The sequence below is a fragment of the Chionomys nivalis genome, chromosome 4, assembly GCF_950005125.1.
Source record: "Chionomys nivalis chromosome 4, mChiNiv1.1, whole genome shotgun sequence".
NCBI classification, from domain to species: domain Eukaryota; kingdom Metazoa; phylum Chordata; class Mammalia; order Rodentia; family Cricetidae; genus Chionomys; species Chionomys nivalis.
Window position 1 is genome coordinate 43,003,719 of NC_080089.1, and position 19,095 is coordinate 43,022,813.

At 39.5% G+C, this 19,095-nt stretch overlaps 1 protein-coding gene across 2 annotated transcripts in view; it reads right to left on the reverse strand.

Annotated features, from left to right (window-relative positions):
- The window catches only part of Cbl (Cbl proto-oncogene), an 86,439-nt gene that overhangs the window by 52,339 nt on the left and 15,005 nt on the right, over positions 1–19,095 (reverse strand). For both annotated transcript variants that reach the window (XM_057768536.1, XM_057768535.1), the window contains exon 2: positions 6,316–6,563. In XM_057768536.1, coding sequence (XP_057624519.1) covers positions 6,316–6,563 — 248 coding nt within the window. The remainder of the gene's footprint in view (positions 1–6,315; positions 6,564–19,095) is intronic.

The window sequence follows — 19,095 nt, forward strand, 5'->3', positions numbered from 1 at the left end:
GCAGGAACAAGGATGTCTACTCTTGCCACTTCTACTCAACACAGGCTCCAGCTGGCACAAATCCTGCCAGCAGAAAGAAAAAAAGTAAAACTATTTGCTTGCACATGGCATGATCTCTTTTTCTAAGAAAGCCCAAAAAACCCACTGAACAACTGATAGCTCTCCAAAGTTGCAGTGCACAAGAAACACGTATAAACATCAATTTCACTTCTACGAATGAGCAATGAACACTCTAAAACTGGAGTCATCCATGAATTGAACCATATATATATATGATGTGAACTATGAAAACTACAAAACATCAATGGAGAAAGGAAAGAAATGTAAGCAAAGGAAAAGAAGGCTCATGTTGACAAATTCCAAGAATTTAAAAAAGTACAGTACCTACAAATTGAGCTACACATTAAACACAACACCTATCAGATGTCTACATATTCTTTTCATTAAGAAACCGACAGCCTCACCTTAGATTATACATGGAGTCCATGTTCCTTGATTGAACAGTCTTCCTTTTCTCTCCCTATCTATTCTATTAATGGGTATTTACATTTCAAATGAATGGTTTAAAAATTTTTATGTGTATATGCATATGTTTACACATGTGAGTACAGTGTCCAGAGTCCAGAAAGGGTGTCAGATACCCTGAATCTGGATGGGTAATTGTGAATGACCCAACATGGGTGCTGGGAACCTAACTCTGGTCCTCTGGAAGAGCAATATGGGCTGCAATATGGATCTGATGCTGAGTAATCTTTCCAGCCAAAACTCACATTTGAGGATTTCAAACTTCTACAAAGGCACAATAATATAAGCTACTGTGGCACCAGCATCAGGCCAGTTAACGCAGGTTAATAACAAAATTCAAAGTCTACACATAAACCCTTACATTATGGTTAATTTTCTTTTGACAAGAACAAATAAAGGACAGTTTTTTTGTTTTTTTTGTTTTTTTAAAAAAAAATGGTATTTTGACGGGGGATATGTATATGCCAAGGAATGAATCTGGACCTTTATTTCAAAGTGGAAAACCTACAATAAATAAATGAACTCATAATCAAACAAAGAAGTAAACACAAGAATTAAAACACAAAGAAAAACAAACAAACAAAAAAACCACAGCCATTACTCCCCCCCCCCCCCCCCACACACACACACACACAGCCATTATCTTTATGGCCTTGAATTAGGTGACCCGGAGGAAAGGGAGGGAAACAGAGTCTCAATCTGTAGCCCAGGACTTCCAAGAATTCACCAAGCAGTACAATTTGACCTTGAATTTACAGCTTCCAGAATGCTGGGGATAACTGGCATGCATTACTACACTTCCTACACCACGGTTTCTTAAAAGTATGAAGTAGTTTTATTATACTTCATCAAAGCTTAAATCTTTTGTTTCAAAAGATATTAAAGTGAAAAAACATAGAGAATGGGAACAAGAGTTTACAAATCATTTTTTCGAGCATATATGGTATGATACTAGTTTAGTAGACAGATTCTACACAAAAAATATTTACAATTCAATAGTAAAAGAACACAATTTGAAAATGAGCAAAAGGAGTAAGAACCATGAAGTCAGGGGGGCTGGAGAGATGGCTCAGCGGTTAAGAGCACTGACTGTTCTTCCAGAGGACCTGAGTTCAATTCCCAGCAACCACATGGTGGCTCACAACCATCTGTAATGAGATCTGGCGCCCTCTGGCCTGCAGGCATACATGGAGGCAGAATGTTGTATACATAATAAATAAAATCTTTAAAAAAAAAAAAAGAACCATGAAGTCTCTACTACTGCAAAAAGTAAAAACAAAAAGGTAAAATCAGGCATGTGGTAGGTAGCTCACACCTTTAATGCATTACTCAGGTCAGCCTGGTCTACATAGGAGACCCTGTCTCAAAACAAGCAAGCAAACAACAAAAGGCAGTAATTTAGTCATTGCGAATGCATATGAAAATCCTTATTTGGCCAGGTCAAATTACACGCTTCATGTGGTTCTGTGTATTAATGATACAAACCTGCTATAATAATCTATGTTTACTACATAATAAAAAAAACCCTGATTAAGATTATAAAAGCTGGGGCTGAGGATGTAGCTCCTTGGTAGAGTGCTTGCCCAGCACCACATAAACTTGGCATAGTAGTGCATGCCTGTGATTCCAGAACTCAGGAGATGGAGACAGGATCAGAGTGTTGTGGAATAATTCTTCTGTACACTGTGTAAATATATGTTGCTATGATAGGTCTAATAAACAAGCTGCCTGGTAAATAGTTGAACAGGATCAAGTTAGGTGGGAAAGCTAAACTGAGAATGACAGGATGAGGAAGGGTGGAGTCAGAGGAGTCAACAGTCAGACTCAGAACAATCTGGACACACAAAATGGGATAGAGGTAAAAGTCACAAGCCTCAGGGCAGCACAGAGATTAAAAGAAATGGGTTAAATTGTAAAAGCTAGTTAGAAGTAAGTCTGAGCTATTGGTCGAGCATTTATAATTAATATAAGCCTCAGTGTGTTTATTTGGGAAAAGGCAGTGAAGACAGGAAAACTCTGCCTACATCAGAGAATTTCGAGGCCATTCTCCCGCATGTGGTGAGTTCAAGACCTGCCTGGGACATATAAGACTCTTCCAAAATGTAAAACAAAAACAGAACTTCCAACTACTCAGGATGAAAGCATTATTTTCTGGATGAGAAGACCGAAATCACACAGCTTAAAAAAAAAAATGGCTAAGAAAAGATTAAAACCTGCAGGCTGGCTTCAGAGTTTATCTACTTAGCCAGGGTACTATAATGGTTCTCAGTGATAAAGCTTCAGTCATTAAAAGAAAGAAGCACACTAAACACTGTTCAGAATGCTCTAAGAAGATAGGAAATACAGTTTCCATTTAACTACAAAAATGTTCTTAGGGCTACAAAAACTGCTCAGTGGGGAAAAGACTCTTGCCTGAGAACTTCATGGCTTGCTGTCTTGCCTGATGACCTGAGTTCAATCCCTGGGTCCCACATGGTGGAAGGAAATAGCCAACTCCAGCAAAATGTTCTCCAATCTACACACATGCATACCCACACTGACTGACTGTCTCCACCATGTGTGCTTGCATGTGCACCTGCACACACAAATAAAAATAAATTTTCAAAATTTCTAAATGTACTTAAGTGGGTATCATGGCATGCTTCTAGTTTCTGTTTCTTGGTAAGGGGAAGAAGAAGAACCACTTGAGCCCCAGAATTTAGAGCAACCTGAACAATATACCAAGAGCCCACCTCAGAAGCAATACCAGCACCCAAATATATATATGAAAAAACTTTAATGCTCTTTTATAAAAGAAACTGTTCTAGGGGGCTTAAGAGATGGCTCAGCAGTTAAGAGCACTGGCTACTCTTCCAGGGGTCCTGAGTTCAATTCCCAGCAACTATATAGTGGCTCACAACCATCTGTAATGAGATCTGGTGCTCTCTTCTTGTCTGTTGGCAGACATACAGGCAGAACACTATATACATAAAAATAAAATATTTTTTTAATGAAAAAGAAAAAACTATTCTAGACAACTGAATATAAGAGACAGTCTAGAGTCAAAACCAATCCTTACGATCTGACTCCAATCTGGACTTACACTCATCTAACTCCAGTAATTCTAGCCAAACCAGACTTCCCACATCCCTTAAACACATAGTCTGCAGGTTTCTGCTCCTGTGTTAAAGGCTGACTTCTCTAGCTAGAACAGTTGATCTTAACCTTCCTAATGCTGCGACCTTTAATACAGTGATGACCTCCAACAATAAAACTATCTCACTGCTACTCCATAATTGCAATTTTGCTACTGTAAAGTAAATATCTGATATGTAAGATATTTGATATGTGACTGCTGTGAGAGGTCATTTGACCCGTAGTCGCAACTCACAGGTTGAGAATCACTGGTATGGACTATATTCTCCTACTCATCCTTAAAAATCTAGTTCGGATCAACATTTCCTGTGTCACCTTTGATGCCATCCAATAAGCAAAACTGCATCCTCATAGCAATCTGTACATATCTCTATTAAATCCTTGACACATTATATCATATTTCACTATCTCTTTTCACCTCCTAAAATTAGACAGAACCTAGTTTACAATAGCTGACAAATACATTTTTAAGTTTTGTTCAATGACAAGTTAATTTTTAAAGCACATTGCAATACTTTAATCCCTAGTACTTGAAAAACAAACAAAAAACCACATAAAAACCTTGTGCATGCTATAAGAGTGTTCTACCACTTAGTCTCATTTGTATATGTGCACATTATATCCATGTGTGCTCAGGCCTGTTCACTTCTGCGTGTATGTGTGTGTGTGTATAAATGTGCATGTGTACATGTGTATAAACAGGGCCTGTCACTGAACTTGGAGCTCACCAACTTTAAACTGGACTGGCTGTGAGACCCTGGGCTCTCTCTACATCCATCACCTTCCAGCACCTTCAGTGAGTCTTTTACTCACTGAGCAATCTCCCAGGCCCTTAAGATTTCATTTTAACAATTCTATAAAAAATCTAAACATTTAGTAGAATAAAACACATCTGTATGTAAGCAAAAAGTAAGGCAGGTTTCTACAGACCGAATTAGTCACTAGAAACCTTTCCAAAACCAAACGACTAATATTATATCTGAAAAATTTGCTACAGTAAAGGCAAAAATGATAAAGCAAAAATTTTTAACTAAGATGGAATTGCCAAAATCTAAACCAACAAAGCCAAAAGAATAGGAAACTACAAGGACACCATTTACAGGTTACTAAGGGAATCATGCACAATAACCTGGTGAAAAATTACTATTCCTAATTCAAGACACTCCTCAAGAGGAAGTGACTATATCTAGAACTTGAGACTGAACCAGGAGAACAGCAGCGGAGTGCTCTTTTAAAGCATACATTTCCAAAACCAGTTCAGGATACATATAGGCCAGCCTGGGCTACAATACGAGTCTATTTAAAATAGAAAAAATTACCCTAGCAAAAGCATGATAGCAGACACCTGCAATTCCAGTAACTCAGGGGACTGAGACAAAAGGATCATAGTGAGTTCTAGGACAGCCTAGGCTATAAGGGAGAGCTTCAGGCTAGCCTCAGAAACACAGTAAAACCATGTCTCAAAATAACCAGAGCAGGTAGAAGAGAAAACCACTTTTTACTAAAAACAAACAAACAAACAAACCAAAAACAAAACAAACCACCAAATTCCTGGTGGAGAACTGGAAAATAGCTCAGCTGAACAGTACTTGCCTAGTACTCACAAGACCTGGGTTCAACCCTCAGCATTTAGGACAGAAAAGAATGACTGGAATTTGTATTATCTGCTCCAGATAAATTGATATTTGTTTCTAACTGAGAGGATCTAGTTTCTTCCAGTAGGTATTTATAACAACCAAGCTAGCCTGTAACATAGCCTAAACTGCATTTGGTGCTAGGGCACCTGCCTAGCCTGCATGAGGCCTGGGTTCCATCTCCACCAGCAGGGGAAGGCAGGTAGTGTGCACTTGCCTCTATTATAGTTAAAAATTATTCTTACCCATAAAATTTCTGTTCAATTTGTTTTATTTAAAAAAGAAAAACAACAACAAAAAAAAAAAGGTTAAAGGAATGGTTCAGCAAGTAAAGGCACTTGCTAACAAATGATCTGAGTTCAACACCCAAAACCCACATGGTGAAGGGAGAGAAAGAACCATTACCTACACACTGTACACACACACACACACACGTCTGTGTAAAAAATATTTTTAAAAATTAAAAAGTGCTGGGCATGGAGGCACACACCTTTAATCAAGCACTAGGGAGGCAGAGGCAGGCAGATCTCCAAGTTTTAAGGCCATCGTGATCTAGAGTAAGTTCCAGGACAGCCAGCGATACAAAGAGAAAGCCTGTCTCAAAAAATTAAAATAAATAAATAAAATTAAAATAAAAAACAAAAAGCAATCTCAAGCACTATCTTCTTTGCTCTTATCTGACTTGTGATTTATCAGTCTCCTGCAGCTTCTACTAAAATCTCATCTTTTCTCCTTAACCTCAGCTTAACCTCAACCCTGCTTTAACTCTTATCTACACACAAATGCCTGGGATCCAAAGGCTTTACTTCCTGCAACCTTTTTCATGAGTATAGATCACTCTTTCTTTCATAGATAAATCTATCTGACCCAACAATGGCCAAATGCCTACCAAGACCCTGTCTATCAAATGTGAGCTTTCTAATCACATTGAAATAAAATTCAAAGCAACTCAACTACTTCTAACATTACCATCTGACAGTCACAGACCTGAATTAATATTTGTGTAGTATTTCCTCATTACCTAGGCTGAGAATTCTCCTCATACATTCTTTCTTTTCCCTCCTTGAAGAGGCTTATAGTCTGTTTAGTTTTCTTCATCAAATTTTCCATAAACACCCTAAAATATTCATTTTCTCCAAGTGTCTCCATCTTCCCCTCGTATCTTGACAAGACAGTGCGGAGATGCTGGTAGGTGTCAGGTAGCAGGTCTAAGATATATGGTGGGCTGTTCTTGAGCGCCAGCTTTGGATTTTGACACAACCGCACCACCTGCAAAGGGAAAAAAAAGGGCTATTACTCAGAGGACCTTAATGGACAGCTTTCCTTGTTAGGCTTTGAGCTGTGAAATATGTGCTATTTGCATAAATATGAAAGATACATGAGAATAATAAGAAATTATCCATAACCCAATGCCATAGGCACTCATTCTGTACTAGTGGCCCTCCTACACAGAGGAGCACTTTTGTGAATTACTTAAGTTACAGGTATGTGTGTGCATGTGTTGGGGCATATGCATGTGAGTGCAGGCACCCACAGAATCCACAAGAGTCAGCTCCCCTAGAACTAGAGTAACAGGCAGTTGTGAGTCATCTTGCTGGAACCAAACTTAGGTCTTCTTCAAGAGCAGTATGTGCTTTTAACCTCAAGCCATCTCTCCAGCCCCAAGCCATCTCTTCAAAGGCCGCAAGACGACTTGGGGGGTATAGCTCAGTGGCAGAGCACCTGTCTACCATACACATACATTGTGAGCTCAACCCCAGAGCCTGGAACAATAGAAGACTCTGAAAGACTGAGAGTACAGACAACACAACCTGGGATGGCGGTGGAATCTCCCACAAATGCCTGAAAATATACCAGATGAACTAAAATATAGTAATATAGTAGGCAGGGCATGATGGCATACACTTTAATCCCAGCACTAGGGAGACAGGGGCAGGTAAATCTTTGTGAGTTTAACACCAGCCTGGTCTACACAGTAAGACCCTTTTTAAAAGGAAGGGAGGGAGGGAGGGAGGGAGGGAGGGAGGGAGGGAGGGAGGGAGGAAGGAAGGAAGGAAGGAAGGAAGGAGAAAAACAACTTATAAATGTATATAGCTGACAGCTGACCCTTCAACAAAGAAAATTCCAGTTGGGCATGGTTGTACATGCCTTTAATCCCAGCAACTGAGAAGCAGAGACAGATGGATATCTGTGAGTTCAAGTCCAGACTGAAAGACTGTCTTTTTTTTTTTTTTTAAAAAAAAAAAAAGGCAAGAGCCAGGCATAGTGGCACACACCTTTAATCCCAGGATTTGGGAAGCAGAGGAAGCAGAGCTTTGTCAGTTTGAGGCCACCCTAGGGCTGTTATACAGAGAAGCGCTGTCTCAAAAAACAAAACAAAAACAAAAAAGCAAGAAAAAAGACAATTCTCAGGTCCAGGATAGAAAGGACAAGGCCATCCTGAAAAACAAATCTCTGCTCTGGGCCCACAGGCTTGAGCTTTAAGAGCCACTAAAGAACTAGGGCATAGCCGGGCGGTGGTGGCGCACACCTTTAATCCCAGGACTTGGGAGGCAGAGGCAGGCGGATCTCTGTGAGTTCGAGACCAGCCTGGTCTACAAGAGCTAGTTCCAGGACAGGCTCCAAAGCCCTGTCTCGAAAAACCAAAAAAAAAAAAGAACTAGGGCATAAAGGCCTTGTGCCCAGCAATGCTTGAAAGTGAACTGAGATGTCCACGTCTTTCCAAGAAAATGGAAATGCCCTGGTTTACATACACCTATCATCTTTTATCAGTAAATTTAGAATTCTCAGGACTTGCTGGTAGTTCTTTCCCCATCTCTCACTTTCAAATTTCCTGAGTTCCTGTGTTTTAAGTAGGCCTTTTTAAAAATGAGATTACAGCCAGGTGGTGGTGGCACACACCTTTAATCCCTGCACAACAGAAGCAGAGACAAGTGCTTTCTTCTCTGTGAATTCAAGGCCAGCCTGGTCTACAGAATGAGTTCCAGGACAGCCAGGACTGTTATCCAGTGAAACTCTGTCTCAAACAATAAAACCAAAATTTTAAGTGAGATTTGTTTTGGGGTTTTTTTTTTTTTTCATTTTATCCTTACTTTATAAGGTATGTTCATAGACATTGGGTGTTTTGCCTGCGTGTATATCTGTGCACACTGTGTGTATCTGGTGCTCACAGAGGCCAGAAGAAGGTATCAAATCCACTGAAACTGAATACAGCCCATATTCAGGTACTAGGACTCAGAACCAGGTCCTCCAGAGCAGCAACTGCCCCTAATGGCTGAGCCATCTCTGCAGCCGTTTCCGCTGTTTTGAGGTTTCATGTGGGCTGTCCTCCTTACCTTCATCAATGACAGAATTGATTATCTATCTGAGTGTGCCACCACACTCAACTCTTAACTCTTGACCAAGAATCCAATATAACAATCTTTATTTCTAAATGGTTCATCATCTATTTCTTACAAAAACTACTAATTTGTATTTATTCCTATTGTCTAATTTGCACTATTTACGTCAATAATTCCTGTTTCTAGAAAAGACACTACTAGACAAAAAGTCCAGAAACAGATCACAGATCACACAAACACAGATTTTGCCCTTGTGTCAAGGAAGTGGCATTTCTCCAAAACAAACAAACAAACAAAAAACTGGGAGCTAGTGGTGCACACCTTTAATCCCAGCACTCAGAAGGCAGAGACATAGGGATCTCTCTGAGTTCAAAGCCAGTCTGGTCTACAAGAGTTAGTTCTAGGACAGGCTCCAAAGCTACAGAGAAACCCTGTCTCAAAAAACAAACAAACAAAAAGAATAACTGAGCATCCATAATGGGATAAAAAATAAAAATAAGAACTAAACCATCACCGAGCCTATGCATACATTCTCTGTGGATTACAGACCTAAATGTGGAAGGTAAGTCTAGAGAGCTTTATATTACACAAACGCTAACTCCATGACTTCATAATAAAGAAAGGCTTTCCTTAAACAGAACCATGGAAACCACAAACCATACAGTAATTTTTTTTTTAAATTCTACTACTTCAAAAGTGGAGCAAGGCCAAGAAAAAGATACAAGAAATAACTTCTGCTTAACAAGATATCAGAAAGATGGAGTCTGTAAATCCCAGCACCTAGAGCTGGTGGAGGAGACTTGTGAGCTCAAGGCAGACACAATCTAAAAAATAAAAAGTAAAAGCAAAACCAAGACAACAGTCAAAAGCAACATTAACGAGTCAGGAGACACCTGTACCATATATCTATCCAGAGCATATATCCAAACAAATATATTCAGGATACATAAATAACGCCTACAAGTTACTAAGAAAGATAACCCAATACACAAGTTGTCAAGACTTATAATCAGATCCTCACAAAAGACGGCATCAATAATAAAAGACACAAGATGGTGCCCAACCTCATTATTCATTCTAGATTGAAAACCCTACAATCACAATTAGACAAATAACAAATTGACCACACCAACCAATGGCAAGGAAATGGAGCAAAAGGCACATTCAAACACTGCCTAGAACAACCTAAACTGACACAACCAACTTGGAAACAGGTCAGTGACACTGTAGGTTAAAAATTTGTACACTATGAACTGGGGATGGTAGTACACTTTAATCCCAGCACCCAGGAGGCAGAGGCAGGTGGATCTCTGAGTTTGAGGCCAGCCTGGTGTACAGAGCAAGTTCCAGGACAGCCAGTGCTATAGAGAAACCTTGTCTCTAAAAACAGAAAACAAAAACAATTAAAGAAAAAGCAAATGTATCTTATGGATAATATATAACTGTCCATGAAAAAAAATCTCCAAGAATTAATAAAAGTATTAAACTATATAAACAATATAAACAATTTTAAAAATAATATTAATCCAGTAAATTGGATTACAGATGGGTATATTAACAGCAACCCTTGGTTATAGGCATGGTGGTGCACACCTTTAATCCCTGCAGGTGTAGGCAAATTTGGCCAGTCAGGATTACATAACAAAGCCTTGTGTGTGTGTGTGTGTGTGTGTATGTTTATTTCATTTTTTAACAATAGTAAATAAATAAGCAAAAACCCAACCAGAACTCCTAAGTACTTTATAATAATTTAAAACATTTTAATTGCCATTTAAAATGAATGGCATGGATCAGGAATGGTTGAGCATATCTGCAGGCTAAGTACCCATGGCAAAGACAGGAATATTTCAAATTTAGGCCTGAGTTATTAACTAAAAAACAAAAAACAAAAACAAACAATAAAACCCCAGAACAACAAAAAAGTCAGTAAATGCAAGAAATAAACTCAAAGGTTTTAGGAAGTCTCTGAAACTGACCAGCTATACTAGGTCCCTCCTCCCCGTCATATATAAACTATAATGACTGTCAAGAGACACTCAGATGAATTGAGTCGCCCAAATAAAGCAGAGACAAACCAATCGAGCCACTTAGAAAGAACATTCTCCAATCTGCTGAGCTGTCTGCAGGTTCCCAGACTCTGTGAGCTAGCACCCATGCTGGGGTGAGCTTTGGTGACACTTTCTGAGTCATTCCTGCTCCTGTAAGTAATCCTTCACCCACACTCCTGTAAATGACCTCAATAAAATGTATTGGTTTGGGGATGGAGAGATGGCTCAATGGTTAAGAGCACTGGTTGCTCTTCTAAAGAACCTCCCTTTAGACTCCTAGCATCCACACGGCAGCTCACAATTGTAACATCAGTTCCGGTGTGTGCCCTCTTCTGACTTCCATGGGCACTAAACACACAAGTGGTGCACAGACATACATATGGGCAAAACACTCACACACATAAAATTAAACACATACCAACTCAGTGGCTTACCATGTTGGACTTTTGTCATTCCCCTATTTGGGATGAATAGATGTTTGTGCACATTTCCTTAACAATAAACAGCATCCCACAACAGCTTTCAGCAGTGTTACATTATAACTTAGTAGCTAGTGTTGGCTTCATATTTTTTCTGCTTAATGCTGATAGTTTCCTTAATTTGTAAGTTTGGTGGGTTTTTTAGTTTGGAGACTTCTCAAACAGTTTGTTAAAAACTTTTCTCCACCATTTTTCTTTGTCAGACCTCTTCTAGAATTTAATTATGGATACTTACAGCTACAGACCGACCATCTTTTTGTCCAACACCCCAACAGGGAATTTTCCTCTTACATTCTACCTCACTAAATATTTCTTCAGCTTATTTATGCTCCTAAATCTACCTGTTGTCTTAAAATCTTCCATCACATTGGTGGTTGAGAGGCATATGTATGTCACTGCATGTGTACAGAGACAAGAGGACAACTTTCATCATGTGGGTCTCAGGGATCCAAACTTTGGAACTCAAGTCATCAGGCTTGACAGCAATGCCTTTAGCTACACTGCGCCATCTCGCCAGCAATACTACTGACATTTAATAATCAGTTTCCTTTAGTTCTAGAATTCTTTATCATTTCACGATTCTTTTTTTTTTAATATTTATTTATTTATTATGTATACAATATTCTGTCTGTGTGTATGTCTGCAGGCCAGAAGAAGGCACCAGACCTCATTACAGATGGTTGTGAGTCACCATGTGGTTGCCGGGAATTGAACTCAGGACCTTTGGAAGAGCAGGCAATGCTCTTAACCACTGAGCCATCTCTCCAGACCTCATTTCACGATTCTTATAAAAATTATCAATTTAGGGCTGGAGAGATGGCTCAGCGGTTAAGAGCACTGATTGTTCTTCCAGGGGTCCTGAGTTCAATTCCCAGCAACCACATGGTGGCTCACAACCACCTGTAACAAGATCTGGTGCCAACTTCTGGCCTGCAGGGACACATGCAGGCATAACATTGTATATATAATAAATAAATCTTAAAATTTTTTAAAAAAAATTATCAATTTAGTGCTGGGGACATAGTTCAGTGGTGGAACATTTGTCTAGTATGTACATGGTTTAGGTATACACACAAAAAACTTGCCAACTTAGTTTTTATTTTTGTTACAGATGAAAAATAGGTATATTTTAAGTCCTTGACTGACAATTTTTTTTTTTTTTTTTTTTTTTTTGGTTTTTCGAGACAGGGTTTCTCTGTGGTTTTGGAGCCTGTCCTGGATGGAACTAGCTCTTGTAGACCAGGCTGGTCTCGAACTCACAGAGATCCGCCTGCCTCTGCCTCCCGAGTGCTGGGATTAAAGGCGTGCGCTACCACCGCCCGGCTTGACTGACAATTTCTATATCCTCTGTGTTTCTATAATCAATGTCACCTATTGGTTTTCAGTTGCATCTTTTAATATACCTAGTTTGTTTGTTTTTTTTTAAATGTTGGTCGCTGTATAAAAATTATAAACAATTTAATTGTGATACCGCTATTCAAAAAGGATACTTTTACTTCTAGCAGATAGCCAAACTACCAACATCAGGAATCCTAGACCATCTTAATCCAACACAGAATAACAGATTGAAGGCTGGGCTTCCTTCCCTTTATTAACCAACCTATCTCTGTTCCATTCTTATTCCTAAAACTCAGATCTTGCCAGGTGGCGGTAGCACACGCCTTTAATCCCAGCACTCAGGAGGCAGAAGCAGGTGGATCTCTGTGAGTTCAAGGCCAGCCTAGTCAACAGAGCAAGTACCAGGACAGGCTCCAAAACTACACAGTGAAACCCCATCTCAAAAAAAAAAAAAAAAAAAAAAAAAAAAAAACCAAAAACAAAAAACAAAAAAAACCCCAAAACCCTCAGGCCTTGTGGGAGCCAACCCAACTGTTTCCCAGAGCCCCTTTCCTATGTTTTTATGAATGACACTTGGCTGTCAATTTTAAAGTCTGAAACTGGCAATTTTAAAGTCTGAATGTGCCTTAAACATCAGATTCAGTTCTTAAAGCTTGATTCATCTTTCAGAACTTGACCTCAAAATTTCTCACTGCCTACCTAGAGCAGTGGTGCTCAATCTTCCCTATTGCTGACAACCTTTAATTTTCATGTTGTGGTGACCCCCAACCATAAAATTATTTTGTTGCTACTTCATAACTGTAATTTTGCTACTATTATGAATCATAATGTAAATATCTGATATGTGACCCCAAAAAGGGTCAGTACCCACTGGTTGCGAACTGCTGGCCTAGATAAACACTCTGTCTAACCTTGTTAACTGTCAGTGTCTTTGGTTAGAAACAGACGAGTTAAGATAAATATGGTAGAGTATGTGCATAATTCCAGAGCTCAGGAGTCTGTTGCAGGATTACCTCAAGCTCAAGGCCTGCCTGAATTTCAAAACAAACAAAAAGTCAGAAATGAAAGTGGTGGGGACTTCAGATGTGCACAAAGATAGCAGGCTCCACAAAGCTTTCTGGACCAGAAGGAATGATAATGTCCCATACTGTCTCCAAATGTGGTAGTTCAGAAAACGTAGGAAGGATGAATATTCACCCAACAAGATCTATATATCTGGTTAACCTACATCCCTGTTGCCACTAAAACAACAAAACAAACCACAAACAGTACAGAGAACTAACCACAGAATGTCATTACTATAAAATAGTAGAAAGAAAATTTTAAATAAATATCTGAATTAGCTGGGTGTAGTGGCACATTCTTGCAAACCCAGCACTCAGGAAGTAGAGGTAGGTGGAGCAAGAGTTCAAGGCCAGTCTAGGAAAGTGGAAAAGGGGAAACAAGGGATGAAAGAGAAGGGAAGAAAAGAAAGCACTAGGCAAGGGCATAGTTTAAAATTACTAGCAGATTGGGTGGAGAGATGGTTCAGTGGTTATGGGCATTGACTGCTCTTCCCTCAGAGAACGCAGGTTCAAATGCAACTCACATGCTCCCACATGCAACTCAACACTGCAACTCCGAGATCTGACACTCTCATAGATGTACCTGCAGGCTAAATGTCAGTGCATATAAATTAAAGTGGTGTCTAAATTATTCATTCAATAAATATATCCTGGCTATCTATCCTTCCTACTTGAATTATATTATTTTCAAGTCTCTTCATGAAGAATATCATGGTGAGACACAGGCTTAGGCATGTTTCCTTAAGTTAGATCCCAGCTGCCAGGTATGATGGCACACACCTATAATACTCCCCACATAATGCCAATATTCAGAGGCAGAAACAAGGATATCCATGCCAGCCAGGGCTACATGAGGACTCTGATTCCATAAAACAAAACAAACAAGGAAAAAGTTACAAAATTCCAATTTAATAGACAATCGTTATATAGACTTAAGTGATAAGGCAATATATACATAGGCTTTAAAACTCTCTAATTTTATTCTCAGCAGCTCATTTCTGGTACACTGTTGGAAAATAGCCCCTCTGTAAGTCTAGCAAATACACAATCAAAAATACTTTATGCATACATAATTTAACATTACTTTAGGACACTACTTATTCTAGGAAGTACTAAGAAAGAAACAACTTAACAAAGAAAACCATTTTAATTTTAGAAAACCATTATATTCAAGCTGGATAGATAAAATTTTATATTAGTAAAACAAATGGTTCCTAATTTGTGTTACATTCAAATCTCAATGTAATTTTAATGCTATGACTCAGAATATACTTTATAAAAATAAATTTATTAAATGGTAGCAAGATGCATACGGTGCATCTTGAGTAGACAGAAGACTGACACTAAGCAACTAGGAACTTAGCACATGCTACAAATATGTATTTTTTAAATGTGACAATTCAAGAAAAAGACTCAACAAAGACCACAAAGCCTTGTGATTAAAGACTTTTTGTTTATTTTTTTTGTTTTTGTTTTTTTGCTTTTTTCGAGACAGGGTTTCTCTGTGGTTTTGGAGCCTGTCCTGGAACTAGCTCTGTAGACCAGGCTGGTCTCGAACTCACAGAGATCCGCCTGCCTCTGCCTCCCGAGTGCTGGGATTAAAGGCCTGCGCAGGGACTTTTTGTTTATTAAGACAAGGTCTCAGGCCCAGGTGGTGGTGGCGCACGCCTTTAATCCCAGCACTCAGGAGGCAGAGGCAGGCGGATCTCTGTGAGTTCGAGGCCAGCCTGGTCTACAAGAGCTAGTTCCGGGACAGGCAAAAAAAGTCAAGGTCTCAGGCTGGAGAGATGGCTCAGCGGTTAAGAGCATTGCCCGCTCTTCCAAAGGTCCTGAGTTCAATTCCCAGCAACCACATGGTGGCTCACAACCATCTGTAATGAGGCCTGGTGCCCTCTTCTGGCCTTCAGGCATACACACAGAAAGAATATTGTATACATAATAAATAAATAAATAAATAAATAAATATTTTTAAAAAGAGAGAGACGAGGTTTCATCGCAGGCTGGTCACTATGACAGATATGTGACATCATGTGGTGATATTTTGTTTGTGCTATAAGAAGTAAAGCTTGCCTGAATATTTGAGTGCAGAGCTAGTCACTAGTTAGCCATAGAGGCCAGGCAGTGATGGCACACACCTTTAATCCCAGCACTAGGGAGGTGGAGACAGGAAGGGATATGGCTTGGGTAGAGAGAGGACTATAAAGCAGGAGGAGACAGACTCTCAAGGCATTCAATGAGGATATTGTAGGGGTAAGAACTAGTGGCTGGTTGCTCTGCTTCTCTGATCTTTCAGTTTTCACCTCCTAATATCTGACCACAAGTTTTTATTATTACGACCAATTAGAATTCACGCTACAACACCATTCTCTGTTTGCTTTCTTATGTAGTGCTGGGGATAGAACCTGGATCTTCATCCACACTAGACAGTACTACTAACTGAGCCACTCCCCAGTCTAGGTTCTTAATTACAGAGAGAGCTGAACATGTTTCACATTGAGAACAGGGAGAAAAAGAGTGCAATAATAAATTCCTGGCAAAAGAAAAAAAAATAGGAAATGAAACTTGAAATGAAGGTCAGGAGGATCACACCATCTAAACAGACACCTCCTAAAATGAGAAAAAGGGGATCAGAATGAGTTTAGACAGCAACAAATATGTAGATATGGAAGTAGTTAAACTAAGCCTGCTTAGTTTTCTCAACATACATATCATACGCTGGGAAATGAAGTGAAAAGAAAAGGTCCCTGAATCTGACAGGGGTTATCAGGAAAAAGAGGGGAGAGGGAGGGAGGGAGGGAGGAAGAGAGGAAAACAACAAAGGAAGTATGTATGAGTCTCTGCAGAGAAAGTAGGGTAATATAGCAAAGTTCCGGGTGACTGCTTTAAAACAACAGACAGGCTTCTATGAGGTGTTACTCATGCTAAGAGCTGAAATCACAGCAAGAGTTCAGTTTGTAGAATCAGCAGGAGAGTGGCCAACAAAGCATCCACCTCAGCAGTCCTAAGGTCCAATGAGTTGGGATCCCCTGAGGACTATGAAGTATACGAAGGGCAATTAGACTGAAGTGCAGCCACCAAGGCACCAGGTGTGATTCAGAGATTTATGGGCTAGTCAGAAAATTGCTTATGAGATATGACAAAGACTAAATTTAAGTTTTCAATTAACATTTAAAAGATTAAATCATATTCTAATATTTGTAAGATTGTACCAGTCAGACATACAAATTCAGCCTCAGTCATTTACCTTGAAAAAAACTTAGCCTCTGAGCTTCAGTATACTTTCTTATCTACAAAGAGATAAAATCTATCTCATAAAATGTGGGTGAAATGGCCTCTGAACTGCCAATGAAGTAGGCATCCAATGTATATATTATTCTCCTCCCATTTCCATACGACTTGACCAGCAGAATTGAGAGGAAGACATAATGGTAGCTAGGAGCAATGGCATAAACCTGCATGCAGTTCCAGTGACTCAGAAAGCTGAAACAGCAAGTCAGGGGAGGTGGTACACAACTTGAAATGCTTAGACTTAAGATCAAGCGTTCAAGGCCATCTTAGGCTATATAACTAGATCCTGTCTCAAATAAAACAACAACAACAACAAAAAATCACACACACACACACTGCTGCATTCCAATTTAAGTAGCATACCAAAACCTGTCTTTTAGCCTCTGCTTGACTTGGGGAACATTACTGAGTTTGTATGTACTTAGGAGTTTACCAGTTCGTGCATTAAAATAAAAAAACAGGAAAGGCACATCGATTGACTCCCAGAAGCCAGTAACATTATTCCTACCATCTGAACCATGCCAGTTTCCTTCCCAGTCCCACAGTCTACAAAAACCAAGAAAGAGGTAAGACACAGTAGGTAAAGCAAGAATAGAAAGACCAATCTTCCACAATAGCATTCACACCTTCAAAGACAGGAGCCAAGACAGGCCTGGTGGCTAATGCCTTTAATTCCAGAGGCAGGCAGATCTCTGTGAGTTTGAGGTCAGCCTGATATACACAGCAAGTTCCAGAACAGTCATGGCTACACAGTGAGACCCTGTCTCAAAAGACCAAAAAAGCCAGGCAGTAGTGGAACACACCTTTAATCCTAGCACTTGGGAGACAGAGACAGGTAGATCTCTAAAGTTGAAGCCTGTCTGGTCTACAGAGAGAGTTCCAGAACAGCCAAGGCTACACAGAGAAACCTTGTCTCAAAAAACCAAAAAATAAAAAATAAATAAAAATAAAAAGATCCAAGCCAAGCACAACTTCTAAATAAAACATTCACAACATAGGAGAACTAGAGATGAAGATGGTTCAGGGGTAAAGAGAAATTGCTGCTCTTACAAGAGAGAACCCAGGTTCAGTTCCCAGTCACGTTATGGTTAACATCCATCTATAACTTTTGTCTCAGAGGATCTGAAGCCCTCTTCTAAACTCTACAGGCAGCAGGCATGCACAGGATACACATACATGCATTCAGGAAAACACACACACACACACAAACTTCACATACAGAGAATAAATGAATGAACCTAAAAAGAAAGAATTGGAAATTAGCAACACATCATTCACATTAGAGCCAGAGAGATGGCTCAACACTTAAGATCACTTTCCACTTCCATAGCAAGAGTTCAGTTTAGAGTACTGGCATCAGATGACTCATAACCCCCATGTAACTCCAGCTCCAAGGGCTCTACCCCCTCTTTTACACTCCATAGGCACCTGTCCTCATATGGCATATAGTGATGCACGCTTAAGCCCAGCACTCAGAAGGCTGAGGCAGGCAGATCTCTGTGAGTTCAAGGACAGCCTGGTCTACAAAGAGAATTTCAGGCAGCAGGGCTACACAAAGAAACCTTGCTTTAAAAAAAAAAGTTTAAACAGATTAAATGTATGCTTTTTCTAAAATATTTTTGAGATGAATCACTGCACCATCCCACTGAACTCCAAGTCCTCAACTATGGAACATTAATATTGCCCATAAAGAAAATACAGAGGTAGGTGTACTCTTAATATACCCTAAGGAAAGAAAATGGCTTAAGCATTTGTAGTTTTTTAAAAGGCATTCCAAAGGGCCCTCTGTGAACCATTCAAGTGAAGCATTAGCACACGTCAAAAGCCATAATGACTTACAGTCTAAGTTTACATGGCAGCCAGTCAATCTCCCAGGCACAAATGCATACTGCTGAGCTTTAAAAAAGAAAAAAAAATCAAGTCCAGCGTGATGGACCACACCTTTAATCCAGCACTCAGGAAGCAGAAGCAGGAGGATCTCTGTGAGTTTGGGGCCAGCCTGGTCCACATAGGGCGTTCCAGGACTGTAAGGACTACATAGAGAGACCTTATCTCAAAAATAAATTAAAAAAAAAATTTAATTATCAAAAATTTTTAGAAATAAAAAAAAATTTGTTTTTCCCAAAAGCACTGGTGTTGATGGCACACTCTTGTGAACCCAGAATAGGGGAGGCTGAGGCAGAAGAATTTTGCTAAGTTTGAGGCCAGCTTGGGCTACACATAGTGAGTACCAAGTGAACCAA